Below are 22,624 nucleotides of genomic sequence, written 5' to 3' on the forward strand. Positions count from 1 at the left end.
ACACAGAGTGGAAAAAAATCACTATAATGTGCATTTTATCAGTTTACTGAGAGAAGTATAAGCAGTTATGTGTTACTTTTGGTGCTTGCCACATGAATTTATGCACGCGTTGAGCCTATGTCAAACATTTTTCACCCTGCTGCATCGATCAGCCCCTTTTTCCACACTTAAACTCCTTCTCCGTTAGTGTTAAGAGCACTTAAAATCGTGTGCCTCATCAGTTTCTATTGTCTTTAAAAAGGTCAGCCCACAGTGATAGGGCAATTAAACTCTCTCCTTCCTCCAATCCGTCCCCACACTTCACTGTTTTATCGTCAAACCTTTCACTGACATTTTCTCTCTTCTTCTCTCCATTTTAGTCCCACCTCCCAGAGAGACAGAGAGAGAGAGAGAGGAGCGAGAGGAGCTAGAGCACAACCAGCATCTCCTCCTCCTCCTTTTACTCGCCCTCTCTCGACTCCCCTTCTTCCAGCACACGCTTGCACTTCTTCCCTCTGATGCTGACTGGATGCAGACCGGAGGATTTCCAGCAGCTTCCTGAGTCTCTGCTCCTTTCCTCCCTTCCTCTCTGTATCCCCCCCTTTCCCTTTCCCTCCTCCTCCTCTTTTTTCCAACATCTGAAGCTTCTCTTCTTCTGCCTCCTCTCTTTTACCCCTTCCACACCACCAGGATGTGGCACTCAGTGGCTCTGCTCCTCTCTGGATTCTCTGCTTTGATCCACGGTGAGCCTGCCTTCATGTCTCTCTCTGTCTGTCTTTCACTCTGTTTTCAGGGAATCGGATTGCAGCAGCATTTTAGAGGAATTCGGGCGCTGGGGTCCACGTTGCTGATGCTTGATTTACGAAGTATGCAGTGGAATAAGAATAGCAGGAAGTAGGAAAGAGACTCCGGGAGAAGAAAAGTGAGACTCTTGCTCACCTGTTTGCTTTGTTTGTTTACGTCTTAACTGTGCTCATATTTTCTGGATGTTAGTTTAGCTGAGAGACGGGGTTGGATGCCTCTGCGTGAGATGTTGTAATGGGCAGATTGACATCTAGTCAGCACAGCGAGGCAGATGTCAGATAGAAAAATGGAAGCAGTTTTTGCCTTGGCTCTTTCTGCACAAATCTGTGTGCACACGAGGGGCTCTCACATGGAAAACCTGTCAGAGATCAAATGAATTGACGTATAGATTGGCTCTTCCATCTCCATCTTGCCTCTCCGTGTTGTGGACATGTTGCTGCAGCCGAGCCGACGGCGCTCCGAGCAGCACAAGTAAAAGCTGAACATAAATGCTGACAATTGATTGAGAGACCTGAGAGGAGAGCAGGCAAACTTTACCAACAGGGAGAAGTACCAGCAGTGAAAGAGTGTTCAGTTTGTTTGGTTTCAAAGACTAAAAGCTGGGAAACATGAACGACAAGAAGACAGAGGAAGCGAAAGTTTCTGACAGTATTTGGGCACGCAGATTTTTAAAGAAAAAAACATTCAGGGAATTTTCATTACTTGGCAAGCTTTGAAAGGAAACGCCACCACAAGTGCATGCAAATTTGTACTCTGCACCTCTAGGGTTTAATCCTGTCATATTCCCAGCAGCGAACTTATATAAGAGTGTAATATATAAAAAAGAATTCCTCCATACTGCTCAGAGTACAGGCTGCATCTGCTTTTCGCAGCAGTTTATTTGGGTATCAGCACACCGAGTGACATTTTCACTAAACAAACAGTTCCTTCCATTTCACGCACAGCATACCGCATCCCGGCAAATAAATTTACCAATTTACCTCGGAAATATAAAACTTTATCAGTATGAAGTGCACAGACTTTCTGCAAGATCCAAATCTTCCACATATTTTTCTGCAGGTTCTCAAATCTTTTCATGCTTTTAGTATTTTGATCATATTGACATGATAGCATCCCACTGATGCTGCAGATTTGTCGGCTTCACGTGTATGATGTGAATCTCTCATTCCACCACATCCCAAAGATGCTCTGTTGGACTGAGATGTGGTGAATGGCCCATCGCTTTCCAGGTCCAGCATGTTGTCTGTGTATATATGCTGTAGTGTTTGGTTGTATTGAGTTACTGTTGTCTTCCTATCAGCTTGAAGCCCTCTCTGACATCAACATGATCCGGGGAACTGCTGCTCACTGGATATTTTCTCTTTTTCGGACCAGTCTCTGTAACCTCTAGAGATGGTCGTGTGGGGTAAATTCCAGCAGATCAGCAGCTCCTCCGATACTCAGACTCAGACACCTAAATCACAATGCTTATCCATTCTGCCAGCGATTGGCTGATTTGCTTTAACAGCTGTACCCAATAAAGTCGAGTGTACACATTTCTCTTTTTAGCTTTAACATTTCATCTACGGGTTTCAGAGCTGTAGTTTAAAAAAGAAATTCCCACACTGAAAATCTGACACTTTTGATAAAAATGTAATAATTATTTCCTGTATGTATATTTCACTGTCACCTCACAGCTAGAAGCCTGGTTCAAATCTACTTGGTAGAGTTTGCATGTTCTTCCTGTGCCAGCGTGGGCTTCAAACATGCTTGTTAGGTTAATTATCTGCAAATGTGGACGTGAGAGGGTTTTGTTGTCTCTGTTGACCCTAAGACTGAGCAGCAACTAAGGGAGGGCTCTTAGTTGAATAAACAGCCAAGCAAATGGATTGATGTAAGCGTGGTATAAACAGTAAATTAAAGTTCTTGGCTAAACCTTGGGTGTGTTATGATGGGTATACTGAGAGGAAACAAACAAACAGCTACATGCACACAAATAAACGGCACATTTGTGGTCAGGGTGATATTTTCTCACTTCTTTTATGCCAATCAACATCTTAATTCAACATTTTAATGTGCATTACCTCTGAGCTTCTCAAACAAACTTAATTACACATTAATTAGTGCCAGTTATGCCCTGATAAGGTTTTCCTACATTTCTAATTAGTTCCTGTTTACTTAATGTTCTCCACGCTTGCTCTGAAGCTTTCTTCTCTTTGCTGATTTTTCTTCCGCGTTTTCAGCATTAATTTGAAATATTTTATTCTGACTGAGGAGCTGGACCCTTCCTCAGTGTTACATTTAAAGCCCAGATAAGTGATCAGATCTATTTCTGCTAATTTCATCATTAAACCTGCTTCTCCTCATGCATTTCCTCCTGTCTTCTTTTCATTTCAGTCATGTTCTTCCAGATGTATTTATAGATAAGGAGGCTGAAATCCTCAAGGTTAAATCTTCTCATTTGATCAGCAGCCTGTTTTTTTTTAATTTTTTGACATTTGTTTCCCCAGTGTGCTTTTTAATGGAGTTTTTCCTAGAATTTTAGAAACACACTTTATAATCTGGACCCACTAAAAGTGAACATAGAGACATTAGAATCATCAAATCTCGCTTGCTTCCACACATGAGCATTATATCAGATTCAAACATGAGCCCTTTCTTCTGCCTTTCAGTATCATTGCAGGGCCCTCATCAGAGGACTCTGCTGAAAAACCTCCTGAAGGACTACAACCACATGGAGCGACCAGTGGCCAACGACTCCCTACCTCTCAACGTCTCCTTCAGCCTCAGTTTGATACAGATCATGGATGTGGTAGGCATCTCCGACTCATTTGGGGGCTGTTGATTTCTGACATCAGACAAAACATTTTAAAAAGGACGAATTCAGATCCTTGGATTAAGATTTAGTTTTTCATGGAGAACACTGAGCATTTTCTTGTTTGCAATTAAAATGGAAATTAGACTGAAAAAAAAACCCCAAGCATTGAGCATGTAGTTTGTTTATGCCTGAAACTGTGGTATTAATAATGCACCAGATTTTTTTTTTTCAAATATTTGATATTTGTTTGTGGATTTATGGATCAAGAGCAGTGCTCACACCTCTTGCCTTGTGGTTTATATGGCGAATGATGATTTAAGTGGTGTAAATGTTTTGCAGGATGAGAAGAACCAGGTGTTAACCTCTAATATGTGGCTGCAGATGGTAAGGACCCCTGAGAGACTCTGAATGTTTTGGGGTGATCATTTTTTTAAATTGTATTCCAGCGGCAAAAACTAGTTTTCTCAGTCTTTAACATGCAAATTAAGGTCACCCTGAAGTCCATATATCATTGTAATCACTTCAGCATGCAGGACCTAAATGTAGACACAGGCTTGATGAACATAGAGAGACATAAGATGAGCAAAAACGGAGAGAGGGAAGACTATAATGCAAAAAGGATTGAACACAAGTGAATTTAATGAGGATGGGCAAAAAGACAAAAGCAAGAATATCTGTGCTGGTTCTCAGTCATCCAGGTCATGACAATCCAAGGAGCTTGGAAAGCGACTAGACTTCTTTAAGTTTCTTGAAGACAGTCTTAGAACTGAAGAAGCATCTTGGATGAGAAACGTCTTCAAGAAACTTAAAAAGGTCCAGTCGGGCTTCTTTCCAAGCACCTTCGATTTCAACGGCAGGAAATTAAAAAGAAACTGCGCACTGTTATCAGAATAACACAGTAGATGGAAGAGTGGCATCCTTTTATCTTCTGTTTTATTTTGATGAACAGTAGAGGGCTTTGGAAATACACCATGTTGCCAAAAGTATTGGTCACCCATCCAAATCACTGAATTCAGGTGTTCCAATCACTTCCACAGCCAGAGGTGTATAAAATGTACTTCTACAAAAAGTGAATCACTACAAACCTCCGAACTTCATGTGGCCTTCAGATTAGCTCAAGACCAGTGCATAGAGCTTCAGGGAATGGGTTTGGGAATAGCCGCTTCCTGTTCCAAAAGCACTGCGCACCAGTGCACAAAGCAAACTCCATGAAGACATGGATAGTGTGGTGTGGAAGAACTTGACTGGACTGCACAGAGTCCTGACCTCAACCTGACAGAACACCTTTGAGATGAATCACAAATGCATTTCCGGAAGAATGGTCAAGAATTCCCACGAACACACTCCTAAATCTTGTCGACAGCCTTTCCTGAAAAGTTGAAGCTGACATCATATTAAACCCTATGGATTAAGATTTGGATGTTACTCAAATACACGTGTGCGTAAAGGCAGATGAGCGAATACTTTTGGCAATTTGTGTGCAATATTAGTGTGCAATAATTTGCCTGCAGGTTGTTGGCTCAGACAGCATGTCTGTGTTTGTGTGTTGAAGACTTGGTACGACCACTATCTCCAGTGGAACCAGAGCGAACATCCTGGAGTGAAAAATCTTCGCTTTACCACAGATCAAATTTGGACCCCAGACATCCTCCTCTACAACAGGTAAACCCTGCATAAACCCCTAAACGCTCGCCTCGTACGCGCACACGTCAACAAGTCGTGTCACTTCTTCCTCTGTCCTTCCTCAGTGCAGATGATGACTTTGACTCCACCTTTAAGACCAATGTTCTGGTAAACTCCAGCGGCTTTGCCAAGTATCTTCCCCCAGGTGAGGCTTTCCGCATATTTCTTAGATTTTAATCATCGTTCCTGCTCTCCCCGTCGCTCATCTCCCTCCTTATCCCCTCCACATTTCCCCGAGGTGCAACGGCAGCGTCTCATTCTACAATCGAGCCATGTCTCCCTACTGTTTGTACACTTGACATTAATATTTTATCACTGTAAAACAGCATCCCTAGTTAGTCACTGGTTACGGATTCCCAGCTCTGTGAGTAACACCTATAAATAGGAGACGCTCACTTCCTCTGCTTCCTGCCTTAACCCAAATGCAAGCCCACAAAAGTATAGACTCCCCTCTCGTGTTTCCACAGGCCTTTGCTTGCAGTTTCTCAGTCTTTTCGTTATACACCAGATTATCAAAGCCTGAGACTGAATCCCATCTCTTGGGGTGAGGAGAGAGCGACTGGGAGGGCCTGAGAAGACTTTTTGAATAAAAAGTCGAAGACTGCAAGCCCCAAAAGCCATCCCATGAGCTGCTGCTGAATGTAAATACAGCTGCTTAATTCTTTGTCTGGAGTCAATTAGTGGGAGAATACAAAGATACGATTTTGAAAAATATGAGAAGGAGTGGTTTGATGTGTGTATTTTATTAGTAAATGAGAAAAAGTAAGAAAAAGCAAAAGAATGAGAAACAAATCAGCTCCCTGACACATGCCTGGCTACAATTCCTGTTGTTCAGCTGGTTATTGTCAGTAAATAAGAGGCAACAAGTTTGTGGGTGTCAGGCATGGAGCGGGGAGCTTGACACACAGTAAATAATTCAGATGTGGAGGATCCCAGATGTCTGCTGTGTGCCGTCTGAATAACTCCTCTTGCTGCAGAGGTAAAGGTGCTGTGTTGTGTTAATGGCCTAACAGGAAACGTCGTGTAACAGGCTTTAGCTCATATCTGGACCGGATGACATTTATAACAAGGTAATCTTGTCTCTAGGCCTTGAAATGCTCAGAATGATGGAGTTTTATTTTGGGAGCCGTACGCGCTGCGAGACAGATTGTTCCAAGCTGCAGAGAAGATTCTGGCGCCTTGTTTGAAGGTGTTGTTTCAAGGTTACCGGATATATTCGAGAGGCAGGCTGCAAATATGCATGGATTTGAAGCACAGAGAGGTGGATCTGCTTTAACTTAATTGGTGTACGTTTAGATTTTAGGGCCTTAGGAGCTCATAACGGGAGTAATTATAAAGACACACTCATGAAGCAAAGGTTGGAACCTGAGGTTAGGAGCTGGATTTTAGTGAGTAAGAAGTGCAGGGAGAGAGAAAATCTATACCTTCCACCTGTTAGCCCCCTTTCCCTGTTGTCATTTACCTCCACAGGCTGATTTGCATGTGGGCAGGCTCATAATGAACGTCTTTGAGAGCTGCAAGGCTTCACTGGCATTTTGGTTCTCTGCACTTGTGTGTGTGAGAGACCGTTTTATTTCAGTAATTACTTTAAGAGCTGCAGCTCACCAGCGACCACAGCGAGGATCATTGCAATTTTTCGTTTGAGGGTGGAAGTGTGTCTTTATGATTTCTTGGTCACTTATGCCGTGCATATGGGAGCGGTTGCATTTATTATTTCTGCATAATAGAAGTGGGAATCTGATTATGGCACTGTGCACAATCTCATTTTTCAGTGTCATCGTTGATGTTTTCTTCTCTAGCTGAGGCTTAGCTAACAGCTGTGTGTGTGTGTGCAGGCAGAGAGCAGAAGCAGCATTTGTTCACAGCAGAAAATATCTGAAACCTGTGAGTGACAATATATATAGCTGCCAAGTTTTGTTTTTATAGCCATCTCTTTGACGGGAGCTCGTTTCTAATCTAGTCCTTGCTTTCACTTCCTCAGCCTCCAAACGAAATTTAAAAACTCTCTGTAGACCTGCAGGGTGTTCATAAAAATGCTGTTGCAGTGTGCACTTTTGGTTGTGATGTAACATTTTTCACACAGTTGTAGAAAGTTTAAAAAAAAGAGGTCTTGAAGTGAATGAATGATTTCTCTAACAAGGAACTTGATATTCTGGACAGACTCCCTGCACTAAACAAATGGTCCGGCTGTACATCTTTCCCTTGTCACCTCTCCTCAGGAAGCGGCGGTTCATTATTGTCATTTAGTCAATTGATTGAGGAGCCCCTGTGCTTTTGTCCTTTTCTCAGGAATCTTTATGAGCACATGCAATGTGGATGTTCGCTGGTTTCCTTTTGACATTCAGAAATGTGAGCTGAAATTTGGCTCTTGGACGTACGACGGCTGGCTGCTGGACCTCCAGATGGTCGACGCTGACATCTCCGGCTACATGCCCAACGGAGAATGGGACCTAATAGGTGAGTAGGGAAAAAAGTTTGCATTGCATTCACTTTTATTCAGGCATGAGCAACCAAACCAGTTTCTCACCTACTTCCAGGAGTTCCTGGAAAGCGGAATGAGGTCTTCTATGACTGCTGTAAGGAGCCCTACACGGATGTGACATTTGTTATTACAATAAGGCGGCGAACGCTTTACTACGCCTTGAACCTTCTCATCCCATGTGTGCTGCTCTCTTCTATGACGTTGCTCATTTTTGTGCTGCCTGCTGACTCCGGGGAGAAGATCTCATTGGGTGAGTGGATCAAAAACATGTTTTAGAAGACTTCACAGAAACTAGAGATGGACCGATCCGATATTACGTATCGGTATCGGTCCGATACTGACCTAAATGACTGGATCGGATATCGGAGAAAAATAAAAAATGTAATCCGATCCATTAAATATCACGAAAGCACCTCGCAAAACTTGCAACACGCCGTAACTCACCTCAGAACGTTAGCATGTCGGAGCAGTATGCATCACGTGATAGAGCGGCTGTGGCATGCGGGACCTGTCGGTGGTCTGGATAGCATGTGGAGCTTCGCTAGCAACCCGGCATTTCATCTCCAACAAAGTTATCACCGAGAGAAGTAAAGCAAGTGTGTAAGTCCATCTCTGAATTTTTGTAAAGCATTCCTGCGTTAAGCTTAACGAGCGACTGCCTCTCGCTCTCCGGCTGCTACTTCAATCGTGAAACTGCTTAAATGATCAGCTGATCGGCTTTTCTGTCGCGAGTCCGTCTTTGTTTTTGGCCCACTTTGCACCAGAAAGAGGAAACCAGCGGCTGAACAACAGCAGCACGTTTAAGCTTGATAAGCTGTTGTTAGAATTTATTTAATATTACTTTCTACACCAGGATCTTTTTCTACGTAGCTGACGCTGGTAACTGTGCAGGGGCGGATCTAGCAAAGTTTAGCCAGGGGGGCCGATAGGGCATTAACTGGGAAAAGGGGGCACAAAGACATACTTTTCTTTCTTATTCTCATTTAAAATGTCGAGCTTTTAATAAATAATTATCTGACACACAAAGTTTTAATTTGATGTAAAATGAATAGAAGTCAATTACTGTATATAGTGACTATTAAGTCTAATATATATACCCTAGTAAGCTATAGTACTTTTTCCTTTGGGAAGGTACCATCTGTGCAGTCTGCAATTTTGTTGAAGAAAGATGTTGAATCTATTTAATATTTCTTGAAAAATAATTGATTTCTGTGCATTTTTTTTCACACTGCATCAAATTAAGGTTGATTACGTCGATTAAGCATCATGAGGTGGAGCGTGAGGGGTGGTTCCCTATTTTTTATTTATTTATTTTTGTTGTTGCTGGGAGTTGGAACCCTATTAGTTAGGTTGCTTAATATTTACGCTAAGTACTCTTTAAAATACCAGAATAGGGAGGATGGTGTAGGTTTAAGTTTATTAGATTGATCAGTATTGCTGAACTATGAAATATTTTTTTTGTATACAGGTATAACAGAATAGCTTTAGTGTAGTTGTTGTTTTAAACTTGAGTATGAACTTGCAGACTTGCAAAATGCAGCAAGATATTTTAAAAAACAGTTTTGTTGATTAAAAAACACTATATCGGATTCATATCGGTATCGGCAGATATCCAAATTTATGATATCGGTATCGGTATCGGACATAAAAAAGTGGTATCGTGCCATCTCTAACAGAAACATGAATCCCCCCCCCCCCACACACACACACACACACACATTTAGAGTAAACCAGTCTGAGAATCAATGCAAGCTCATTTGAGTTAAAACATACTTTGTAATTTTTGCAGTTTCTTGCCTCTAGTCACTAATCTGCGTGTAGCCAAGAAACAAAGGGACACCGGTAAAATACCAGGGAACTGTAAAGCAGGTAATCATGAATGCAAACAATGAAAGCTTCAAGTGCAAGATGCACACAGTGTAAAGAGTAAACCTGAAGGAAAATAGAAACTTCAGGCACATAAACTCACTACACAGCCAAGCTGCTGTAATACATGGAAGAAGCGAGGTGTCTTCTATGAAAAAGATGGCGCCCCAAAAGCAGCACGTGTGGCCATGACTTTTTGTAGTTTTTAATTGCTCTGCTTTCAACTTTCTCCAAGCATGTTGCTGCAAATGCAGTAAGACTTCCAAATGTCCCTTATATGATTGAAACGACTTGCAGGTTTTACACAGTGTTCGGGCTTTTTGAAACGAATGTATATATTTTGTAAAAAGAACGTGTCAAATATGCAAAAATCTCCAACTTGCTCCCGGGTTTGAGTGAAGTAGTTTATAGGCTGCCAAAAACTGAGCTCACAACAAGCAAGCCATCCCGGAATAAATTCAAGAAAAAAAAAAAGAATCGAAGGAGTGGCACTGGAGACTACGGGGAGGCATGAAACAGACAAAGGGAGAGGGGTGGGGAGCTGAGAGAGGAGAGGGATTACAGGATAAAATAGAAAGATGAGAAATGCGAGGAGGAGGAACACAGACCGATGGGTGTGGGAGGGAAGCAAAAAGATAACACCGACAGGAGAAGAATTCGAAAAGGATCAGAGAGGACAGCACAAAAGAGAGAGGGACGACTGATGAGGAGGAGAAGGGGAGAGACATCCAAATCGCACAATAATGGGCTGGAAGAGAGAGAGAGAGAGCATTGCCGGGATCAAGCAGCAGCTGCAAATATGTTTTAATATCTGCTTCAACCTGTTTAGAGATGACTAATGTTCATCTCCTCAGGACATTAAATAGTCCAGATTTCACGTTATCTGACATTTATAGAGGTAAAGCTGTTAGGCAACTAATGGAAGAGGGAAGTGGTTGAAAAATTATGACTATGTTTGGGAAACCGATTAAGTTTTATAAAGTAAAAATAGAGAAAAAGTCTCAGCTTTACATTTTTTTAATCTAATTTAATTGGTTCAAGATTTTTTTGTGTCACTTTTGAATTTTGTGAAATTTTGCATTATTTTTTCCACCATTTATTTGACTAATTGTTTAAGAAAATAGAAGATTGCAGCTTGATATTGCATTAAGTTCACCTTGGTAACTGGATAAATCTAAATGCTCTTTGACTCATGTCTGCTTGGGAGGCAACAGCATTGTCAAAGCCTGACCTCACCCCCGATGCAGGATGCATTACGCAGCATTTCTCCATAAAAGGAGGAGGTGGGGGGGATGCCAAGCCTTACACACACGGACGATTAACCTATTGATGTAATTAAAGCTAGTGAATTGATTGGGAGGAGAGCTTACACACTGGCTTCCAGAAAAATACTCTGTCACTTCAGTTGATGGAGGAGACGCGTGCACCGAGCGGCCGAGCCGTTAGGGTTAGAGGAGCATGCTTTTAAAAAGAATAAATGTCATATGTGAAGAGAAAAAGCGACATAAAAGACGCATTTTTAATTCACCTAATATCCTTAAAGAGCATTCATATTTTATCTCTCGGCCTGGGAGTTTAATTGAATGCCTCTGAATGGGGACAGTTATGCCAGCAAAGCACTCCCTAAATTCCGTCTGCTGGAGAAGTGAGACAGATTGCGTGGCGGTGGATAAATGAAGATGGAATTGCGGGAGGGTGTGAGGAGTGTGTTCGCGTGCACACCGGTGGTGTTTGAACACCTTTAAAAAGGGTTATGTGCTGTGTATGCGGAAGTGCTTTTTTTTTTGCTTTAGAGATGCACAATGCCAAAAAAGTGATTCACTGTACGAGCGTTAGCCAGTCATTTACATAAATCGAACCCGATCTCCTCCTGAGTGTAACTATTTATCAAAATACCAAACAGACTAATGCAGTTTCTCAGAAGTAGACAGAGCGACTGAGGGGAGGAGACCAAACCACTGGATCGATGGCCTAACAAAATGTATTATTTCTCTTTCTATCTGCAGGTATCACCATCCTCCTGTCTCTCACTGTTTTCATGCTGCTGGTCGCAGAGATCATGCCAGCCACATCTGACTCCGTCCCTCTCATAGGTATGTGAAAGATGGATATATTCATAGGAAAAAGAATCTGCTGCCATCGCAACACACAGCATTAAATCAGGCTGTCTGACTCACTGGAAATACTGCATGCAGTTTCTATCTGATGGGCGCGATCGATACTTTGTGCTTGTTTTTTGTTTGTTATAATTGATAGTTAGCCTGTGGATGCTGAACATGTTGATTAAACAGTTAGGCTGATAATTCGTTGGGAAAAGACACATTTTTTTTGTAGTTTCGCCTCTGTGTGTCACCTCGGTGGATTTTAAACCAAACAATTAAGATGTGATTGAAGTGCAGGCTTTAATTCGAGGCTTTGATTCTGGGGTTTTACAACAAATTTAAATGAACTGTTTAGGAACTACGGTGACTTTTGTACACAATTCCCCATTTTCAGAGGCTCAGGAGGAATCGTACAGACTAATATAGTTTTAAATATCAGGACTGTTGGAGTGAAATCCAAGGCTCAACTCTAGAACCCGTGAACATCACCAGTTGTTGTGATTCCTCCCTTGAGATGCTCTGCTGGGCGTTTAGTGCAGCCACCTTCAGTTGCAGGCCTAAACATGCTGTCTTGGGTTGACATCAGTGACCAACCATTTGAAGAAAATCCCATTTCTTCTCCTTGAGAAACTCTTGGGTTGCTTTAGTAGTTTGGTTTGAGTCATTATCCATTTGCACTGTGCAGTCCACTTTAGACTCTGAGCAGGGAGTACAGCCCTGTGCACTTCACAATTCATCCTGCTGCTTCTATCAGGAGTCACATCATCAATAAGCACTAGTAGTCCAGTTCAGTTGGCAGCCATACATGCTCATGCCACAAGATTGCCTCTACCTTGTTTCACAGATGATGTGGTAAATTTGGATTGATGAGCTGGGTCTGTCCTTCTTACTTTTCTCTTCCCATCTTTTAGGACAAGTTCATCTTGAAGGCTCTGCTGATTGTAGATCAGCATCTCTAAGAGCCTTGGTGACTGTTAGATGTTGTGAACTTGTCTTCTGTGGTCTGTTAGACATTTTGGTGTTGGCCAGTGCATTCCTTCTTTTTAAAAAACTGTTGAAATTACAAATACTGTGTCCAACAAATAATGGACCTAACTGTAGACTTTCCCAAGGTTTCAATGACCAAGTATCAATTTAGATGGGATACACAAGTGTCCCTGTGACCATTCAGATGGTGTTTTTATATGCTGATAATGCTTTCGGGTTTACAGGTTTTTTTAAATTCATTAGCTGAGTGATGCTGCCTTTTATACTTTGCCTTCAAGGCTGAAACGGAGGAAGTATGTTGTCTACTGCTACGGTCTTTCTGCAGTGCAAGAGTATAACATGAACTATGAATGGATGAAAGGAACATTACTCAATTGCAGGCTGCACAAAATGTTCCCATCAGCTGCTGTTCTGATAATCTGAGAACCCTGAAACTACATGAAAAGCTACCAGAGACAGTAGTTCTCACTTAACCACTTTCAGTGGAATGGGATTTTTTGTGCTTTTTAACCCATTTAACAGTAACCCATGGCTCATTCAAGCATGTAACAGGCTCCTAACTCCAGACACAAACCAGTGTTATTCTTATACATGACAGAAAACTTCATTTTAAATTTATTAGCAGCCTGTTGCAAAAACACATACATTGTTCCACAGTTTGGCAGACATAAAACAGTATTTTTGCACAAAGTCATATTCAGTGAGCTGTTAGCTGAAAACTTGGCATTTCTCTGGATGATGTGCAGTGTGTTCTAAAACATTTAAGGAAACTTGACAAGTGGAGGAAAAAAGAAGTGACCTAAAAAAAGTATCTACAGCTGATGAACAGTATCCGAAAGTCCTGTCCTTAAGAAATGGGAAAAAATGCAGCAAAGACCTGATAGAGGACCTGAGAAATGTGTCTGACCCTTCAGTTGATCCATCTACTGTTCACTGGACCCTCATCAGAAATAGTCTGAGTGGAAGAGTGGCTGTCAAAAAAGCCATTCTTAGGGAAGGGAAACAGGGAACTGCAGTGAAAATCAGTGGTAACAGTGATCTTGTCAAAATTGATGAAATTCTGAATACACAAAAAGTGCAGTCAGGTTTTGATCCATAATGCAATACCATCTTGAAAGTGTCTGATTGACGACAGCTTCATCTTTCAGCATGACAATGATCCTAAACACACTAAGCAGTAAAACCACACCTGGATAGAAAAACTCACAATGCAGCACCATCAGTCATGGACTGACCTACCCAGAGCCCGGACCTCAACATTACTGAAGCAGTGTGGGATCATCTTGACAGAGAACAGAACAAAAGGCAGCCAACATCCAAAGAGGAGTTTTGAATGTCCTTCAAGAAGCCCGGAGAACTATTCATGAAGACACACTTAAAGACACAACAAGAAAGCTTCCCTAAGACAGAAGAATAAGGGTGGTCATACCAAACACTGACTTTCAAGCTGTTTGAATTGTACAGATTGCCTTATACACTTTATTTCCATGGATTTCATTTTGCACATTTTAATCAATTTTTGCACCTATTTCCCATTTTCATTGCAAAACATGGAAAATTGAGGGACTTTTGCACAGTACTGCACTACAGGAGACCAGAAAATCTACACAATGCTCCCCCCCAAAAAACTGTAATCACAGGATTTACTGTGGCCACCTGCTCACCTTAAAGTTTAATAGTCTAAATTGATTGTGGGCACGCTGCTGGAAATTATGTTTAGCGAGCTTAGACGGCAACCGACACAGATGCAAGGCCATCTTTGCCTGAAGACACAAATCCTGGTCATTAAAAGCGTAAGAGAAGAAAAAAAAGAGTCATAATCATTAGTGTTTTCCTTTCTGCTTGTTTTTTTAATTAGGAGAATCTGCTGTGGATTTAATCTGTTTGATGATTTTTCCCTCAGGAGTATAAACTTGGCAGAAGTTGTGTTATGAAGACATCCACCTTGAAAAAAACAGGAACACACCATCCTTAAAAATTCACATTTTTCTTGAGAATCCCATCATAATGTGTTTCAGTGAAATACCTCATCTTGCTGACCTTAGAGTCCTTGAAAACAGACATTAAGCCATCATTTTGTAGATCTTTTACTTCTATACAACGATTGCTGGGCTGTTTCCTAAATAACAAGCTGTAGCAGATACTGTGAAGCTCAGTGAGGCAGTAGGAAATTACGGTGTGACTTAAAAATGAAATATTTTACTCTCTCCCACTCCTCCCAGGTCAGTACTTTGCCAGTATAATGATCATCGTTGGGATGTCAGTCATCGCCACAGTGGTGGTTCTGCAGTATCATCATCACGATCCGACCGGAGGAAAAATGCCCAAATGGGTGAGCCTAACTCCACAAACATCATCACTTACGAGTCTTTCTAATTCACACAGATATATTCAAATGAATCTTTTTGTTAATCTCTGTTCAAGCTTCAGTATAATTCTTCTGCTCTGCCATTTTCAATAACATGTCATCCATTTGTTAGCTCTATACCTGTGCTCCTCTGCCAGTTTTCTTTCGCTTTTTATTCTCCGACTTCCTCGGCTGTGACTCATCCAGCAGTGTCAGTCTGCCTGAGTGTGTTCATCAAATGCCTCACCACAGACTTCAACAGGAGTGCATTTCAAAGCACTCTGGATGTGTGGGAGGATTTGATTTGCCTCATTCCTTCTTTTTTTATTTTCCTCGCCTTTTTAATGATAAAAAATTCATCAAGCTTTGTTTTAACAAAGGTTTTGTCATAACGTGAATTTTTTAAAACATGAAAAATGTTGAAAGAAGGTGTGAAATGAAAATAAATGTCATGTAATGTAATATTAACCAACATCTTGAGATGTATTTATCCGGTGATTTATGTGTGGACTGCAGAGACGAACTGACAGGCCTGCAGTTTTCAATACATGTGCATCAGCTTTACTGCATGACGGCGCAGATGCTCGATGTATCGACACAATTCAAGGACGCTTTGTTGATGAATGGCTCGTTCAGACAGTCCAATGGCCAATTAACAGGCTAATTGATGTGGTTCAGATGAGGGCATCGAACCAGCGCAGTTCATAATTACAGCCCTTGAAAAAAACCTACGTCAACGGCAGCAGCAACAGAGACGGTTACCTGGCTGGTAAACATACTCTGTCGAGTGTAATTGAGCAGTCATCTGGACATTAGCTGCTCATTAGATGCCAGACACCCATCTGGACTCTGCTGGGCCAGAATGACTTTCAGGGGACTTGGAGTCTTTTTTGTATTTTTTGGGAGAGCAGAAGCGAAGGTTTCAATTTGAATAAGGTCTCTATTTAAACACTGTTTAATGAAACATTACAGCAAACTTGTTAGAGTCATAAAACAGTAATGTGAGCACTGCTCTCAATATTTCCACAGTTTGAATGTATGCCTACTTCTAAGTTTCCTCTCTGTGGGGAATGCAGTCAAAGAAAAAAAAATCTTTTCCTCAGGCGACCCTGGTGAGGATCTCATACTTCTACAAGTGCAGCTGCAGTTTGAAAGAGACAAATAACTGCCTATTAGCCCAGCTTAACTGGCGTTAGGTGCAGGTCAGGATGTGTAGCTGCTTTTAGTGCTTTGTGGCTGCTTTCTTATGTTTTCTTTTACTTCTTTGAGTGCTTTTATGCTCTGTGCTCCCTCGAGTCCCCCGCTCTCATCTCTACATATCTCAGTGTCCCTCTCTCTCTCTCTCTTACTAGGTGCGGCTCGTTTTGCTGCAGTGGGTCGCGTGGTTCCTGCGGATGAAGCGCCCGGGTGAGAGTGACGACCCAGAGCGGCCACCTTGCGCCCCCCACCTGCGCCGCTGCTCCTCGGGGTCACAGAGCGGAAGCATCCCTAACCCTCCGGACTCCCTCCACCCGCTGCACCCACAGAACCTGGCTCCCCTCCAAACAGGGCCGCTTCATGCAGGGCACCCTCACCTCCAGGCTCAGACGAGTGCTAACAACAACGGGAATCTTCTATATATGGGTTTTCAGAGCATGGACGACCCCTCGGTGCTCCCGGAGAGCATCCAGAGAAACAACATCTCCGCTGGGCCTCTGCGAGTGGCGGGAAGCCCACCTCCACACCTGCCGTCACAATTTTGCAGCTCCCCTCCACCGCCTACCCCTAATGTGGAAACTGTAGGATGTCCCAGCACTGTCTCCAGTGGTGGGGGCTTTGGAGGTGGGGCGGGAGGTCTTGGAGGGTGCTCCACTGTAGGGATGGGAGACCCCCAGCTCCAGGCCATCCTGGAGGAGGTGCGTTACATGGCGGACCGCTTCCGGGAGCAAGATGAGAACGAAAGCATGGCGGAGCAGTGGAAATTTGCAGGCGCTGTGATTGACCGCCTCTGTCTGGTGGCATTTAGTGTTTTCAACATCATATGCACCATCTCAATCCTCATGTCTGCTCCCAACTTTGCGGACGCTATTTCAAAAGACTTTGTCTGAAAACAAAGAAAAAGAAAAAAAAAAGAGGAGGAGAAACGTGAAGGAAAGGATGAAAGAAACTAAATATGGGATAAAAGATGGAGTGGGCCCCGATCCAAGGAAACCCAATTTCCAGTGGACTGTAGGCTCTATGATTTGTGATTGCAAAGCAATCGGAAACAAAAAAAAAAAAGGTTTTCTTTGCAATACATTCTGTTTTGGAACTGAAATAAAAGAAGAAAACAGATGAAGAAGGGGATGGAGAGTGAAGGTAAAATGAGATTACGGCAAGCAGGGTGCTTTATCAGATTCTTGAAAAGGTGAAATGGATTCTTCTGGTTAATTCAAAGACTTTCCTCCAAAATTAGGGTGAGCGCTGAGCCAGAAATGGATAAAGAAAGGGAGGATTATCAGTGTAATCCAACCTGGAGTAAGAAAGCTCTTAGAGCAAGAGAGAGAGATTGAAAGAATAAGGGTGGAGAAGAGAGAGGCAGATAGATAAATGAGGCAGACATTTTACTGTTTTATTTTCTTGAAGAGAGAAGACAGCCCCAGACTCCCACATGTTCAGAAAATACTGCATCATTTAGAGTGATGTGAGGACGAGAGGGCGGGGAGAGGAGACAGAGACTTTTACAAGGACAGACAACAAAGAGCAGTCGTGAAGGAACGAGACTGCCTCTCCCACGGCACTGGCACAGTGAGGCGCAGTAAGCGGCTTGTTGCTGGATACGCAAAAGTGGACCGAAGAGCAAGAAAGCACAGAGGAACAGAAGAGGATCTCATCTATTATTCAATCGCACCCATCTAATGACCGTCAAATTGAAAGACCTCGGATAATCTTCAAGACTAATAAGCTTTTAAAAGATGAAGTCCCTCCACTGCTCGCGAGCCACTTTAAATTTGCGAGGCCTTATCTCTTTGAGACGATTGCCAATCTGCAACAATCAGCAGAGATCAAAGCTCCTCAGCAGTGTGCACAGTGTGCGGCGCTAATCATGACTGGGAAACTGAATTAACTGGTCATCAGTGATGCAGTGGCCGGTAGCTGCACCACAGCGGAGACCTGAACCGATAATAACTTACGAGGCAGTCATCTAAGTGGATCTGGCAGCTCGTAATAGACCAGCGAAACTCATTGGATTTCGTATTAAAAGGTTTAATAACTCAGAGGGGAGGTCAGGGTTTTAAAAGGGCACGAGAGGCAGAAAAATAGGGCTAGGGCATTCTAAATAAAAAATATATATTACAGCGAAAAAACATCCCATCAAATTTCTGTACGATCTATTGAAAGGTTTAGAGTCACCTCAGTGATCTAAAATGAGATAAGAGAATTTAATAGGATCATATTTTCCATGAAATACACTGCAGTGGCATTTTGAAGGTTTATGCCAACACACAGACTACTTATATGGACAAAAGTAATGGAGCACACCTCTTAATCTTTGAATCCAAATGCTTTTAGTCCCATTGCTGCAGGTGTATAACAGCAAGCACTCAGCCATGCAGTCTGCATTCAAAAACATTTGTGAATGGGTGAGCGAGTGAATTACAGCGTGGTACTCATATTCAGTTTGTGAAGCTTATATTGATATTTAAAGATCAGCTGTAGCATTGCTGCTTTCAGCTGCTACCCTGTCACTACAGGGTCGCTGCAGCGGGTAGCTCCACGTTTGCCGGATGTCCCGCAAGGCAAATTAAAAACAACAACAACAGCAAATAGTAAAATGCTGCAAAGGCGACCAATACACAACGGAAATAGAAAAAAAAATGCAATAAAAGCTCACAAAAAACCAAAACAGCTAATCCTGACAGCTAATGATGATAATATCATTAGCAGTTGTCTTTTTCTGCCACACAGCACAGATGAAGCCTCTGCTTCCTTTAAGTGTGTCTCAGTACAGTTTGCATATTTTGGTTTCTGTCACATCTGCAGCTGTTCCATCACACTTCTGTTGGGTTTCGTGTGCTTTTTCCTATTTGCTGGTGGGTTGTTTTTTTTTATTTTAGTTGGAGTGCATGTGAACCCTCAGAGGAACCATACGGATGCCCTTCCTGAAGTAATTTGTATTATTGTAGTGTAGAAGTGGAAGGAAGCACAGCAACTCTGACACATGAAGTTACAGAGCGGTGTTGTTGAACGCTGAGGTGCATAGTCCGTAAAAGTTGCCAATCCTCTGCAGAGAGATAAACCTCCCCTGACGTTAATATCAGCACAATATCTGTTCGCTGGGAGCTTCATAGCATGGGTTTCCATGGCCGAGCAGCTCTTGTAGAGGCAGTGTGCCAGTGCTTTTGTCCATACAGTGCAAGTCCAGTCAAACAAAAAATGAATTGTCTCTACAGAACGCATATAAAAGATTAATGTAGTAATCGTGATGTCAGCGATGGTTAGCAAAGTCCCCATCCCAGTCCAGAGCCTGAGCTGAGCATGCTGGCTGTTTGCCATCTTGATGATTTAAAACTGGAAACGATGAGGAGGGAGGATGTGACTGAGAAACTGAGGGATGCTGCATGCTCGTAGGGTAGCAACTTGTCAGTCACAGGACAGGCACGCCCTAATGCACACACACCCTGCTTTATCTACCTTTAAGGACAGTGAGGAGATCATATTTTACTAAATAAACATCGTATTATCCAAGAATTGAAAGTAGCAATCACAATCATAAACTCATCAAGAGTGTTTATTGAAATCAAAGATAAAGTGAGTAGGATATTTGTTTTCCCCATAGACTATTTTTGGTCTGAGACAGTTATGTATTGGCTGCACCTTTTAGACTCTGTAGCTTTATCTACCTTTTATATATGCTTTATATTTGGGTGTCTGCAAACAGTTTGAAGGTATGCAGAATGCAAAGTTAGTCCTGTTTACAAATATCTATGGATTAATGGAGCTTCTCCACTCCGGTCTCGACAAAGTTAGACTCGCTTCCCTAACTTTGAGTGTTTCTCAGCAATTTACGGTAAAAAGAGGAGGAAATTGTAAAAGAAAAAGGTCCAATGTGCTTTCATTGTACTTGCACAGGATGTATCTAAAAGTGTTCCCTCGTTGTTATATAACACAACACGAGTGCACTTAACAAGTCCCAGAACTGAATGGAAATGTAACATTGTGAAAAATACTAAAGTCGTGCGACCCTACATTTAGTCAGTGACAGCGGAGATGGGAAAGGAGAATTTATAAGTGTCTGAAATCTCAATTTGATCCTCACTATGGAGTAAGCTATACTGAAATAATGGGAGTTTAATGATGCGGGGATTTTGAGCACAAAGATTATAAGGGAAGGATGAGTCATTGAAACAGCTAGGATAGAGCCCACCTTTAACAGCTCAGAGTCTCCCAGTGTTTCACTGATGCTATTATCTGAGCATTTCAATGTGAATTTCTATGTGAGTACAATTCTAGTGCACAGCTACTAAAAAATGTTCAAACTCCCACACAAATCAGAATTGGATAAGTGGTTAAAAAAGATGGAGGGATGAATGGAAATTGTTCAAACTAGTCTGTGTGTTGCTTTTGAAAGAGATAATACGAGTGGTTGTCTATTAGGATGTAATGCAAATACAGCAAAGTCCATCATTTGATGGTCGAGACACAACTGTTATAGTTTTGCGTCTATACACCACTACAGAGGATTTCAAATCAAACAATTACAATGTGACAACCACTTTTATACGTATTCCCCCATTTTTAGACTGGACGTGAGTCTGCAGCATCCTAGAGAAAAAAAACATCTTTGAACAGATGAAACTAAGATGAATTTGTACCAGAATGATGGGAAGAAGGAGAAAAGCAGCTCATAATTTGAAGCCTACCACATTTTCTGCCAAACTCAGTCGAGCGCTTCACAGTGCAAATGGCCAAAGGCAAACTGCAAAAGTCAGTGACCTGATCTCAGCCCCAAAAAGCATGCTTTTCACTTATTAAATACAAAACTGAAGAAAGTGAGACTCATTTCAAGAGAGGAAGCCCAGCATTTGGTGATATCCATGGGTTCTAGACTTCAGGCAGTGACTACAAAAAACTTTCATACAAGTGCTTAAAAATAAGTCCATATATATTTAATAATATGTTAGTAAGTCCAATTAATTTTGAGCCTCTGAAAATGGGGGAGTGCGGATGAAAAAGGCAGTAATTACTAAGCAGTAAATTCAAGCAACACTTGAATTAAAACTGCACTTTAATCACATATTCAGTGTTTGCTTTAAAATCCACTTTGCCGGCGTGCAGAAGTACAAAATATGCCGTGTCTTTCCAAACACGGAGCCTTAAACAGCCCACAGAGGTTTTTAATGTTTTAACATTAAACTGTGGATAACGTGTGTTTTCTTCAACTATGTGGCAGGTGTTGGATCTCACTAAGCTCACTATTGGACCATACCTTTAAACTGTAAGCAGAGACATAAATCACTTTCATTCAGTTTACCTGACTGCTGTGTGGGAGAATATCCTCAGATACTAAACAACCCACTGAAGGATAAAAGCAGAGTTTCTCTGTATTTTTCAACAAATCCCAAGGTTGATGCTATTTTTCTTCTTTTAATTTGAAAAAACAGCTAAGCAGTGCACTTTCTAGCAAGCGTTTTACACCGTCAGACGCACATTTGTTGCTGTTCTTGCAGCAACAGAACAATGGCTGAGGGATTTACCCTGATAAAATACAACAGAGCCCGTGTTCATCATAACAGAGGAGCATGACACTCAGTGTGAAGTGTGGCTCATTAATGCGTTCCTCAAAATTTTATGACACAAAGGAAAAGGAAGCTTTGACCACACAGGCAGTCATTTCAGCAGATTTGTTTTAGTTTTAATGGGACTTGATGATAATAAACAAAAATCTCCTACTTTACTCCTCTAGGACAAAATATGTTTACTGCATTACATTCCTGACCAGCACTGTCTGTGCACATGTATTTTCTCACTGTGAACTGATAGAGTGTAGAGACAGCTGTACAAGTCCTTTATAACTCCTCTCTACTTGCCTTCATCTTTTGTCTTCTCTCTCTTCCTCTTTAAAGCAAAGTCCTCTAGCAAGGCAGAAGGTAAACTTCCTGCCAGAGGGTTTACGAAAGGATGTTTTCCTTCGAGCACATACTGACACCTGAACACTCACATCTCTGTACAGAGCATTTCTCATCCTGAAAATAAAAGATTCTCTCTTTTTGTTTTTCCTACTGCCTTTGGTCTTTTCTGCTCCCTATCCTGTCGTGTTGGTGGTGGCTGGCCCAACACCCGAAAAGAAGAAAAAAATGACAGGGAGGGGATAAGAGGAGGAGAGAAAGTGCTGACGTGCACTGAGCGCTGGACAGGGCCTTAATTGATCACTCGTTCAGGAGGGAGAGAAGAGGGAGGTGGGCAGTAGGGGAGGGTTAATGGAGGAAAGAGGGGGGATACTGGGTAATTCATTGGATTTATGAAGGACAGCGGCAGGGGAAATAGGCTCGCAGACAAGTATAGCTCAGTCACAGACATTAGACGAAAGGCCATGCACTATATCACACCGCAAGGGA

At 42.1% G+C, this 22,624-nt stretch overlaps 1 protein-coding gene across 2 annotated transcripts; it reads left to right on the top strand.

The window, feature by feature from the left end:
* The first annotated feature begins 660 nt into the window (after positions 1 to 660).
* On the top strand, positions 661 to 22,285 carry chrna11 (cholinergic receptor, nicotinic, alpha 11). 2 transcript variants are annotated; one of them, XM_026156574.1, is made up of 10 exons: positions 661 to 901; positions 3,435 to 3,574; positions 3,920 to 3,964; positions 5,133 to 5,242; positions 5,329 to 5,408; positions 7,553 to 7,720; positions 7,801 to 7,995; positions 11,618 to 11,704; positions 14,923 to 15,032; positions 16,400 to 22,285. In XM_026156574.1, the coding sequence occupies exons 2-10, from the start codon at positions 3,497 to 3,499 to the stop codon at positions 17,132 to 17,134; spliced, it is 1,608 nt and encodes a 535-aa protein (XP_026012359.1). In that variant the 5' UTR covers positions 661 to 901; positions 3,435 to 3,496; the 3' UTR covers positions 17,135 to 22,285. The 2 variants fall into 2 exon arrangements, with proteins under 2 accessions (XP_026012359.1, XP_026012358.1); XM_026156573.1 differs by lacking the exon at positions 661 to 901 and having other exon boundaries at positions 920 to 3,574.
* Positions 22,286 to 22,624: the final 339 nt, after the last annotated feature.

The sequence above is a fragment of the Astatotilapia calliptera genome, chromosome 22, assembly GCF_900246225.1.
Source record: "Astatotilapia calliptera chromosome 22, fAstCal1.2, whole genome shotgun sequence".
Taxonomy (NCBI): domain Eukaryota; kingdom Metazoa; phylum Chordata; class Actinopteri; order Cichliformes; family Cichlidae; genus Astatotilapia; species Astatotilapia calliptera.

Bases quoted from the DNA above. Each gene is read 5' to 3' on its own strand.
- chrna11 (XM_026156573.1), top strand. From the start codon at position 3,386: ATGAGCATTATATCAGATTCAAACATGAGCCCTTTCTTCTGCCTTTCA. The intron at 5,243-5,328 runs GTAAACCCTGCA...GTCCTTCCTCAG, and splicing joins GACATCCTCCTCTACAACAG to TGCAGATGATGACTTTGACT. The intron at 15,033-16,399 runs GTGAGCCTAACT...CTCTCTTACTAG, and splicing joins GAGGAAAAATGCCCAAATGG to GTGCGGCTCGTTTTGCTGCA.